Below are 12,764 nucleotides of genomic sequence, written 5' to 3'. Positions count from 1 at the left end.
TCATCCGTAAAGAGAACATTTGCACTGAAATGAGGATTGACACATTGTTGGATGAACCATTCGCAGAAGTGTACCCGTGGAGGCCAATCAGCTGCTGATAGTGCCTGCACACGCTGTACACGGTACGGAAACAACTGGTTCTCCCGTAGCACTCTCCATACAGTGACGTGGTCGACGTTACCTTGTATAGTAGCAACTTGTCTGACGCTGACATTAGGGTTTTCGTCAACTGCACGAAGAACTGCCTCGTCCACTGCAGGTGTCCTCGTCATTCTAGGTCTTCCCCAGTCGCGAGTCATAGGCTGGAATGTTCCGTGCTCCCTAAGACGCCGATCAATTGCTTCGAACGTCTTCCTGTCGGGACACCTCCGTTCTGGAAATCTGTCTCGATACAAACGTACCGCGCCACGGCTATTGCCCCGTGCTAATTCGTACATCAAATGGGCATCTGCCAACTGCGCATTTGTAAACATTGCACTGACTGCAAAACCACGTTCGTGATGAACACTAACCTGTTGATGCTACGTACTGATGTGCTCGATGCTAGTACTGTAGAGCAATGAGTCGCATGTCAACACAAGCACCGAAGTCAACATTACCTTCCTTCAATTGGGCCAACTGGCGGTGAATCGAGGAAGTACAGTACATACTGACGAAACTAAAATGAGCTCTAACATGGAAATTAAGCGTTTCCGGACACATGTCCACGTAACATCTTTTCTTTATTTGTGTGTGAGGAATGTTTCCTGAAAGTTTGGCCGTACCTTTTTGTAACACCCTGTATACTCCTCCTGTGGCAAGTATTGGGCGTACATACTTTACAGTGTCCAAAACATTCACGCTCCTTTGTTATTGGTATACACATTGCATCAGTACTACGTTTTCTTCGCACTCTGATGATGTGGACGGTGACTGCTTCTAACAATGAGAGGAAAGTTTTGGTTCTTTTTGCATAAGTAGCTCCATATCTTTGAGGAGAAATTGCCCTATTTGTCTATTCTCAGATTAATCATTTCTTCTGAAAGTAGTGTTCAAGTGGTCGGGGTGTTCCTCCAATTACTGGCCCACCAATGTTTTCGTCACTGCTCTTTTCAGTTTAGAACAATGACAAATTCGGCAACTGTTGTTTTAGATATAATGCGATGTTCGGTTTTTTTGTCGTTACCATTGTTCTGTTTTGTATCTACACCACTAGTATTGCACATTATGTGATCAAAAGTATCCGAACATCTCCAAAAAGACACGTTTCTCATATTAGGTCCATTGTGCTGCCACCTGCTGCCAGGTTCTCCATCTCTGTTTCTGATGTGATAGAGAAGTGGAAACGTGAAGGGTCACGTACAGCACAAAAGCGTGCAGGCCGACCTCGTCTGTTGACTGACAGAGACCGCCGACAGTTGAAGAGGGTCGTAATGTGTAATAGGTAGACATCTATCCAGACCATCACAAAGGAATTCCAAACTGCATCAGGATCCACTGCAAGTACCATCACAGTTAGGCAGGTGGTGAGAAAACTTGAATTTCATGGTCGAGCGGCTGCTCATAAGCCACACATCACGCCGGTATATGGCAAATGACGCCTCGCTTGGTTAAGGAGTGTAAACATTCGACTATTGAACACTTGAGAAACATTGTGTGGAGTGACCAATCACGGTACACAATGAAGCGATCCGATGGCGGCGTGTGGGTATGGCGAATACACCCGGTGAACGTCATCTGCCAGCGAGTGTAGTGCCAACAGTAAAATTCGGAGGCGGTGGTGTTATGGCGTGGTTGTGTTTTTATGGAGGGGGCTTGCACCCCTTGTTGTTTTGCTTGTCACTATCACAGCACAGGCCTACATCGGTGTTTTAAGTACTTTCTTGCTTCACACTGTTGAAGGGCAATTCGGGAATGGCGAATTTATCTTTCAGCGCGATCGAGCACCTGTTCATAATGCACGGCCTGTGGTGGAGTGGTTACACTACAATAACATCCCTGTAATGGACTGGCCTGCACACTGACCTGAGTCCTACAGAACACCTTTGGGATGTTTTGGAACGCCGACTTCGAAGCCAGGCCTCACCGACCGACATCGATACCGCTCGTCAGTGCATCACTCCGTGAACAATGGGCTACCATTCGCCAAGGAACCTTCCAGAGTGTAATTGGACGTATGACTGCCTGCGAGAGTGGAAGCAGTAATCAAGGCTAAGGGTGGGCCAACACCATACTGAATTCTAGGATTACCGATGGAGGGTGCCACAAACTTGTATTTTCAGCCAGGTGTCCGGATACTTTTGATCACATAGTGTACGCCACGAGGGACATTAGTCGACTGCTCGGTGGAAAGTGTCAACAGAAGAGGCAGCGGCGGAAAATACGAGGGTCATTCGAAAAGAAATGCACAGAACTTTTTTAAAAATTCATCATTTATTCTACATGTTTTAAAGTTTTACAGTGTGTAGATACATCCTTTAGGAAGAATATTTTCATTTGTCCACACAATTTCCATGCCTCCCAACTGCCTTACGCCATCTTGTAACCAGGCTTGTATACCTGCACGGTAAAATTCTGGACCAACCTGTTGGAGGCACTGTTTGGCAGCGTCCACAAGGTAGTCATCATCTTGAAACCTTGTTCCACGAAGAGAGTCTTTCAGTTTCCCAAGGAGACGATAGTCACATGGAGCCAGGTCAGGACCGTAAGGCGGGTGTTTCAGTGTTGTCTATCCGAGTTTTGTGATCGCTTCCACGGTTTTTTTTTTTGACTGACTTGTGGCCGTGCATTGTCGTGCAGCAGCAAATCATCGTGTTTTTGCCGATGTGGTCGAGCACGACTCAGCCGAGCTTGAAGTTTCTTCAGTGTCATCACATATGTATCAGAATTTATGGTGGTTCCACTTGGCACGATGTCCACAAGCGAGAGTCCTTCGGAATCGAAAAACACCGTAGCCATAACTTCTCCAGCAGAAGCTGTGGTTCTGAATTTTTTATTCTTGGGTGAATTTGCACGATGCCATTCCATCGATTTCGTCTCTGGTGAAAAATGATGGAGCCATGTTTCATCACCTGTCACAATTCTTCCAAGAAATTCATCTCAACCATTCTCGTACTGTTCCAAAAGTTCGCTGCATACCGTTTTTCTTGTTTCTTTGTGAGCCACTGGCAACATCTAGGGAACCCACCTGGCACATACCTTTTTTAACTTCAACACTTTCAGTATTCTGCAAACACTTCCTCCCCCTATCCCAACGCAGCTTGACAATTCGTTCACTGTGATGCGTCTACCAGCAGTCACCAATTCGTTAACTCTCCGCACACTGTCTGGAGTGTGTGCAGTACGAGGCCTGCCGCTGCGAGGACAATCCTCAATATTGCCGTGCCCGCTTTCATCACGTATCCTGCTTGCCCACCGACTAACTGTACTGCGATCTCCGTACACATTTATCAACCTCTTGTGGATGTTTCCCACTGTGTCGTTTTCACAGCACAGGAAATCTGTGACAGCACGTTGCTTCTGACGAACGTCAAGTGTAGCAGCCATCTTGAAGACATGCTGTGACGGCGCCACTCACGGGAACAGGTTGAACCAAGTTTGAAAACAAGCGGGAAGGATGTATCTATACACTGTGAAACGTCCCCTTAGAAAAATTAGTGAATTACTGTGTCGGTAAATCCCTTACGTTATTTGATTTTCCAACAGCTGAGCAAAACTGAACGTACTCAGACATTTCTCTCTTTACTTTTTCTGATCATCACTAAACTGACATACAATATTTTTAGCGCAACGCAATTTGACTTTTAATAATCCCTACAAAAGAATGGCCCTGACTAACATTAACCTATACGTTTCAGAAATCACTTACCTCACAGAAATCTTCGTTACTCGAACTACTGCAATACAGCGAGCGCCAATACTGCCAGCTACATAAAAGATTCAAACTACTGAAGGCACTAACTACTGATAGGCATAGTTAGCAAATGAGAGATTTTGATAGAGAACAAACAATGTATCTACCGAAATAGTGTTCAAAAGTCATAATTTATATATCAGTCCATGATATCCAATATTACAAATTTACTCTTTCTGATGGACACACGTCCAGATCGTCCGCTCTCAAAACTCCGCCATCTCTCCCCCCACATCCACCACTGCTGGCGGCTCACCTCCAACTGCGCAATGCTACGCGCTGTTCACATCCAACTGCCCAACACTACAATAGCGAATATTTCAACAATGCCAACCAGCCACAGACTGCACACGGCACAGCCAGTGATTTTCATACAGAGCGCTACGTGGCGTTACCAACGTAAAAACCTAAACAACCTACTTAGAACTGTAAGACTTTCACACATGCAGTATGAAAATTGTATTTACGAAAATAGTGTGCGTTTCTTTTGGAGTGACGCTCGTATTAGCGCGCTGCCTCCTCGGGTCTCACTAATGTCTGCTTCATCTACATCTACATGATTACTCTGGAATTCACATTTAAGTGCTTGGCAGAGGGTTCATCGAACCACAATCATACTATCTCTCTACCATTCCACTCCCGAACAGCGCGCGGGGAAAACGAACACCTCTACCTTTCTGGTCGAGCTCTGATTTCTCTTATTTTATTTTTGATGGTCATTCCTACCTATATAGGTTGGGCTCAACAAAATATTTTCGCATTCGGAAGAGAAAGTTGGTGACTGAAATTTCGTAAATAGATATCGCCGGGACGAAAAACGTCTTTGCTTTAATGACTTCCATCCCAACTCGCGTATCATATCTGCCACACTGTCTCTCCTATTACGTGATAATACAAAACGAGCTGCCCTTTTTTGCACCCTTTCGATGTCCTCCGTCAATCCCACCCGGTAAGGATTCCACACCGCGCAGCAATATTCTAACAGAGGACGAACGAGTGTAGTGTAAGCTGTCTCTTTAGTGGACGTGTTGTATCTTCTGAGTTTCTTGCCAGTGAAACGCAACCTTTGGCTCGCCTTCCCCACAATATTATCTATGTGGTCTTTCCAACTGAAGTTGCCCGTAATTTTAACACCCAGGTACTTAGTTGAATTGACGGCCTCGAGAATTGTACTATTTATCGAGTAATCGAATTCCAACGGATTTATTTTGGAGCTCGTGTGGATCACCTCACACTTTTCGTTATTTGGCGTCAACTGCCACCTGCCACACCGTACAGCAATCTTTTCTAAATCGCTTTGCAACTGATACTGGTCTTCGGACGACCTTACTAGACGGTAAATTACAGCATCATCTGCGAACAACCTAAGAGAACTGCTCAGATTGTCACCCAGGTCATTTATATAGATCAGGAAAACCAGAGGTCCCAGGACGCTTCCCTGGGGAACACCTGATATCACTTCAGTTTCACTCGACGATTCGCCGTCTATTACTACGAACTGCGACCTTCCTGACAGGAAATCAGGAATCCAGTAGCACAACTGAGACGATACCCCGTAGGCCCGCAGCTCGACTAGAAGTCGCTTGTGAGGAACGGTGTCAAAAGCTTTCCGGAAATCTAGAATTACGGAATCAACTTGGCAGATTGGCGGAAAATAGGGAAAGTAAGTGACAGCGTTGAGAACAAAATGAGGGAGAGGAGAAGGAGATTAGTTGTACGGTTAGTAGCTACGACGCCGAGTGGCGTACCTACCTCGGTACAGAGCAGGAGTGGATGCAGTCGTCGGCCATGCGGCAGACGAGCTCCCCGACGAGCTGCAAGGACTCGTTCCGCGTGAGGCGGCGCAGCTCGGCCAGCGCGTCGTCGCACGCCTCCCCCTCCTCCCCCGCACCGTCAGGCGGCGGCAGTCCGTAGCCGCTGACGGCGTCTGCCGTGCGGACCACGGCCGACCAGGCCGCGGGCTGCTGCTCCAGGGCGCCGCACGACACGAACTCCGGCAGCCGATCTGCGGAACGCCTCGAGGTCTACACTCTGACCACTCACTCGGCCTTCCATTAACTGCTCCTATCCAGGTAGGTAATGAGAAGTAGCAGAAATGAGAACAGCGAGAAACTTAACATCAGGATTGATGGTCACGAAGTACAGGGTTATTACAAATGATTGAAGCGATTTCACAGCTCTACAATAACTTTATTATTTGAGATATTTTCACAATGCTTTGCACACACATACAAAAACTCAAAACGTTTTTTTAGGCATTCACAAATGTTCGATATGTGCCCTTTTAGTGATTCGGCAGACATCAAGCCGATTATCAAGTTCCTCCCACACTCGGCGCAGCATGTCCCCATCAATGAGTTCGAAAGCATCGTTGATGCGAGCTCGCAGTTCTGGCACGTTTCTTGGTACAGGAGGTTTAAACACGGAATCTTTCACATAACCCCACAGAAAGAAATCGCATGGGGTTAAGTCGGGAGAGCGTGGAGGCCGTGACATGAATTGCTGATCATGATCTCCACCACGACCGATCCATCGGTTTTCCAATCTCCTGTTTAAGAAATGCGGAACATCATAATGGAAGTGCGGTGAAAGATCAAGTCGGCGCTGTCGGTCTCCAGTTGTGGCATGAGCAAATTTTCCAGCATGTCCAGATACACGTGTTCAACCGTTTCTTCGCTCACTGCAGGCTGACCCGTTGATTTCCCCTTACAGAGGCATCCAGAAGCTTTAAACTGCACATACCATCGCCGAATGGAGTTAGCAGTTGGTGGATCTTTGTTGAACTTCGTCCTGAAGTGTCGTTGCACTGTTATGACTGATGTGAGTGCATTTCGAGCACGACATATGCTTTCTCGGCTCCTGTCGCCATTTTGTCTCACTGCGCTCTCGAGCGCTCTGGCGGCAGAAACCTGAATTGCGGCTTCAGCCGAACAAAACTTTATGAGTTTTTCTACGTATCTGTAGTGTGTCGTGACCATATGTCAATGAATTGAGCTACAGTGAATTTATGAAATCGCTTCAATCATTTGTAATAGCCCTGTAAATGAAGTTAAGGAATTCTGCTACCTAGGCAGTAAAATAACCAATGACGGACGGAGCAAGGAGGACATCAAAAGCAGATTTGAGATAAAAGTTCAATCTTTGTTGCAGAGGTTTTCGTTTTCAAGTTTCAGTGAAGCATTTCACCTGTGGTAGGCATTTTTAGATTATCTGCAATACAAAAATTACAGAAGTAGGGACAAGGAAATATCTACGGGGAAAGGTTTTATGCAATTTACAGAAAGTTGTCTTGGTGCACACCGTCCATAAAAATGAGTACATAATATATCGGCAAAATGCAATTAGTGTATCAAAAAGTTGAAAATCCCCAATGCTTATCAAGTAAGTTCCTGAAAAGAACTGGAGTGATAAAAGATTGCAGAGAAAAAAAATTAAGGTTTGATAAACTGGAATTCATTAGATTTGAAAAGAGAGGCTAAGTACACTGCGAAAATAAATAATGAAAACTACTTTAATTACCTTACTTGTAACCATGCACATAAATTAGGAACAGATGCACAGTGGAGTTTCATAGAATGGAGAAACAGTATGTATAAGTGGCCTGCTGACGAACGTAGAATGCAGAAAGTTATGATAATCTACACAATTCCGAAGACGGCAAGAGCTGACAAGTGCGAGAATTATCGCACAATCAGCTTAACAGCTCATGCATCGAAGCTGCTTACAAGAATAATATACAGAAGAATGGAAAAGAAAATTGAGAATGCGCTAGGTGACGATCGGTTTGGCTTTAGGAAAAGTAAAGGGACGAGAGAGGCAATTCTGACGTTACGGCTAATAACGGAAGCAAGGCTAAAGAAAAATCAAGACACTTTCATAGGATTTGTCGACCTGGAAAAAGCGTTCGACAATATAAAATGGTGCAAGCTGTTCGAGATTCTGAAAAAAGTAGGGGTAAGCTATAGGGAGAAACGGGTCATATACAATATGTACAACAACCAAGAGGGAATAATAAGAGTGGACGATCAAGAACGAAGTGCTCGTATTAAGAAGGGTGTAAGACAAGGCTGTAGCCTTTCGCCCCTACTCTTCAATCTGTACATCGAGGAAGCAATGATGGAAATAAAAGAGAGGTTCAGGAGTGGAATTAAAATACAAGGTGAAAGGAAAACAATGATACGATTCGCTGACGACATTGCTATCCTGAGTGAAAGTGAAGAAGAATTAAATGATCTGCTGAACGGAATGAACAGTCTAATGAGTACACAGTATGGTTTGAGAGTAAATCGGAGAAAGACGAAGGTAATGAGAAGTAGCAGAAATGAGAACAGCGAGAAACTTAAAATCGGTATTGATGGTCACGAAGTCAGTGAAGTTAAGGAATTCTGCTACCCAGGCAGTAAAATAACCAATGACGGACGGAGCAAGGAGGACATCAAAAGCAGACTCGCTGTGGCAAAAAATGCATTTCTGGCCAAGAGAAGTCTACTAATATCAAATACCGCCCTTAATTTGAGGAAGAAATTTCTGAGGATGTACGTCTGGAGTACAGCATTGTATGGTAGTGAAACATGGACTGTGGGAAAACTGGAACAGAAGAGAATCGAAGCATTTGAGATGTGGTGCTACAGACGAATGTTGAAAATTAGGTGGACTGATAAGGTAAGCAATGCGGAGGTTCTACGCAGAATCGGAGAGGAAAGGAATATGTGGAAAACACTGATAAGGAGAAGGGACAGAATGATAGGACATCTGCTGAGACATGAGGGAATGACTTCCGTGGTACTAGAGGGAGCTGTAGAGGGCAAAAACTGTGGAGGAAGACAGAGATTGGAATACGTCAAGCAAATAACTGAGGACGTAGGTTGCAAGTGCTACTCTGAGATGAAGAGGTTAACACAGGAAAGGAACTCGTGGCGGGCCGCATCAAACCAGTCAGTAGACTGATGACCAAAAAAAAAAAAAAAAAACAAAAAAAAAAAAATCCACATCGTGAGGCGTTCGCTGTGTTATTCACTGGTTTGGTATTTAACTAATTTGTAAATGAAAATCACAATCATATTTTATTACATTGAGTAATTACTAAATAATTTTTTCTCCCGGCTAAAGATTTGGTCAAGTTGCTAAAGAACTCCAAGTTAACATCTTGTTAAAGTGTTGTCTGTAAATTGTGTAAGTGTCACTAAATCACAGTTCGTACAACAGATCCTATGCAGAATGACATTTTCACTCTGCAGCGGAGTGTGCGCTGATATGAAACTTCCTGGCAGATTAAAACTGCGTGCCCGACCGAGACTCGAACTCGGCACCTTTGCTTTTCGCGGGCAAGTGCTCTACCATCTGAGCTACCGAAGCACGACTCGCGCCCGGTACTCACAGCTTTACTTCTGCCAGTACCTCGTCTCCTACCTTCCAAACTTTACAGAAGCTCTCCTGCGAACCTTGCAGAACTAGCACTCCTGAAAGAAAGGATATAGCGGAGACATGGCTTAGCCACAGCCTGGGGGATGTTCCCAGAATGAGATTTTCACTCTGCAGCGGAGTGTGCGCTGATATGAAACTTCCTGGCAGATTAAAACTCCGCTGCAGAATGAAAGTCTCATTCTGGAAACATCCCTCAGGCTGTGGCTAAGCCAAGTCTCCGCTATATCCTTTCTTTCAGGAGTGCTAGTTCTGCAAGGTTCGCAGGAAAGCTTCTGTAAAGTTTGGAAGGTAGGAGACGAGGTACTGGCAGAAGTAAAGCTGTGAGGACGGGGCGTGAGTCGTGCTTGGGTAGCTCAGTTGGTAGAGCACTTGCCCGCGAAAGGCAAAGGTCCCGAGTTCGAGTCTCGGTCGGGCACACAGTTTTAATCTGCCAGGAAGTTTCAGATTCTATACAACTACTGATTATGATCGAAATAGTTATCTTCAGCAAAATGATCATTAAAACCACCGAATATCAGCCGCGCACAACACTGACGTATGTTACCTGAAACAATATTCTTCGCAACTCGTACGTAATTAATTTCGGCTCCATACATCAGCTGGAAAAATTTCTTATAAGGATCGTGCTACGAGCACTGTTTTTAAAGAACCAATCTGATTCGAATTATTTTCATTACAACGAGTTCGGGACCACCTGTGCACATTTATTTTTACACTTTTGTATTACGTTCGGCATTTATGTCTGCAGAGTTGCGTAATTTGAATTTGCCGCTGAGATAATTGGTAAGATGGCGGCAGACAATTGATAGAGACTTTCTATTGTTAGACTATATAAGTAAGTATTCGAAATGCTTATTAAACTCTATAAACTCTACTTTCGTATTGTGCACTATTTAGACTTCATCTAGCAAACATTTGATTCGTTTCTAAGGAAAACACAGACAAAAACGCGATACAAATCGCTATCATCAATAGCTGCGCTCCTTGCAGCGGAAAGAAATAATTAACACAGATAAAGCTTACTGAGAGAGGAATTAAAGTTAAAAATAATTATTCACTCATATTAATAATAATAATGAACTCTGTTCTTCTCAAGTAAATAATTACAATTTCTTAACAGACCTCAGTTTGATATGCGTCCGCAACCTACAAAAGCCATCCAACAAAAGGTAAAAACAAAGGAAGAAAAATGCAGATCATAAAAGGAATTTACAATTATCATTGTCTTTGCATGATACACATCGATATGTCCAATTACATCATAGAATATTATATAAATAGTTAATATTTATCATCGTTTTCACTATTTTTTATATGTCGAATAGATAATGTTTATAACTGTTATAGGCATAATTTCCTCTCGTCGCACTGTAGCTAAAATTTATCTCGTGGATGTTACAATCAGTACTAGCAGCCATTGAAGGTGAAACACTAAGAGAGCTCAAAAACCTGGCACAAAATCCAAAGAGATCCTGGTCGTATTTGAAGCATGTTAGCGGCAAGAAACAATCAATGCATCCTCTGCCCTATAGCAATGGAGATACTATCGAAGACAGTGCTGCGAAGGCAGTTGCTAAACACAGTCTTTCGAATAAGAAGATGTAAATATTCTAGAATTCGAATCGAGAACAGCTGCCAAGTAGAAGTAAATATCCTCAGAGTTGTAAAGCAACTTGTTGTTGTTGTTGTGGTCTTCAGTCCTGAGACTGGTTTGATGCAGCTCTCCATGCTACTCTATCCTGTGCAAGCTTCTTCATCTCCCAGTACCTACTACAACCTACATCCTTCTGAATCTGCTTAGTGTATTCATCTCTTGGTCTCCCTCTACCATTTTTACCCTCCACGCTGCCCTCCAATACTAAACTGGTTATCCCTTGATGCCTCAGAACATGTCCTACCAACCGATACCTTCCTCTTGTCAAGTTGTGCCACAAACTGCACTTCTCTCCAATTCTATTCAGTACCTGCTCATTAGTTATGTGATCTACCCATCTAATCTTCAGCATTCTTCTGTAGCACCACATTTCAAAAGCTTCTATTCACTTCTTGTCTAAACTATTTACCGTTCATGTTTCACTTCCATACATGGCTACACGCCATACTAACACTTTCAGAAACGACTTCCTGACATTTAAATCTATACTCGATGTTAACAAAATTCTCTTCTTCAGAAATTCTTTCCTTGCCATTGCCAGTCTACATTTTATATCCTCTCTACTTCGACCATCATCAGTTATTTTGCTCCCCAAATAGCAAAACTCCTTTACTACTTTGTCTCATTTCCTAACCTAATTCCCTCAGCATCACCCGACTTAATTCGATTACATTCCATGATCCTCGTTTTGCCTGTGTTCATGGTCATCTTATATCCTCCTTTCAAGACACTGTCCGTTCCGTTCAACTGCTCTTCCAACTCCTTTGCTGTCTCTGACAGCCAGTTGCTCGGCCGCCATTGACCAGATGTTTTCAATTGGTGAGAGATCTGGAGAATGTGCTGACCAGGGCAGCAGTCGAACATTTTCTGTATCCAGATAGACCCGCCCGGGACCTGCAACATGCGGTCGTGCATTATCCTGCTGAAATGTAGGGTTTCGCAGTGATCGAATGAAGCATAGAGCCACGGGTCGTAATACAGAGCCAGTTCTGACAAAACTCTACCATCCGGTGAGCAAGATGTATGAGACAGGCGAAATACTCTCAGACTTCAAGAAGAATATAATAATTCCAATCGCAAAGAAAGTAGGTGTTGACATATGTGAAAATTACCGAACTATCAGTTCAATAAGAAACAGCTGCAAAATACTAAACGCGAATTCATTACAGGCGAATGGAAAAACTGGTAGAAGCCGACCTCTGGGAAGATCAGTTTGGATTCCGTAGAAATGTTCGAACACGTGAGGCAATACTGACCCTACGACTTGTCTTAGAAGAAAGATTAAGGAAAGGCAAACCTATATTTCTAGCATTTGTAGACTTAGAGAAAGCTTTTGACAATGTTGACTGGAATACTCTCTTTCAAATTCTAAAGGAGGCAGGGGTAAAATACAGGGAGCGAAAGGGTATTTACAATTTGTACAGAAACCAGATGGCAGTTATAAGAGTCGAGGGACATGAAAGGGAAGCAGTGGTTGGGAAGGGAGTGAGACAGGGTTGTAGCCTATCCCAGATGTTATTCAATCTGTATATTGAGCAACCAATAAAGGAAACAAAAGTTCGGAGTAGGTATTAAAAGCGATGGAGAAGAAACAAAAACTTTGAGGTTCGCCGATGACATTGTAACTCTGTCAGAGACAGCAAAGGACGTGGAAGAGCAGTTGAACGGAATGGACAGTGTTTAGAAAGGAGGGTATAAGATGAACATCAACAAAAGCAAAACGAGGATAATGGAATGTAGTCAAATTAAGTCGGGCGATGGTGAGGGTATTAGATTAGGAAATGAGACACTTAA

General features: G+C 43.7%; 1 protein-coding gene across 1 annotated transcript in view; it reads right to left on the bottom strand.

Moving 5' to 3' along the window:
* Window positions 1–12,764, bottom strand: part of LOC126108161 (uncharacterized) — a 123,868-nt gene that overhangs the window by 86,306 nt on the left and 24,798 nt on the right. The window contains exon 2 of the mRNA XM_049913404.1: window positions 5,645–5,897. Within this exon, the coding sequence (XP_049769361.1) occupies window positions 5,645–5,897 (253 nt within the window). The remainder of the gene's footprint in view (window positions 1–5,644; window positions 5,898–12,764) is intronic.

This window comes from Schistocerca cancellata, chromosome 11, assembly GCF_023864275.1.
Source record: "Schistocerca cancellata isolate TAMUIC-IGC-003103 chromosome 11, iqSchCanc2.1, whole genome shotgun sequence".
Lineage (NCBI taxonomy): Eukaryota > Metazoa > Arthropoda > Insecta > Orthoptera > Acrididae > Schistocerca > Schistocerca cancellata.
The sequence above is the reverse complement of the archived record's forward strand: the minus strand, read 5'-3'. Positions and strand labels throughout refer to the sequence as shown.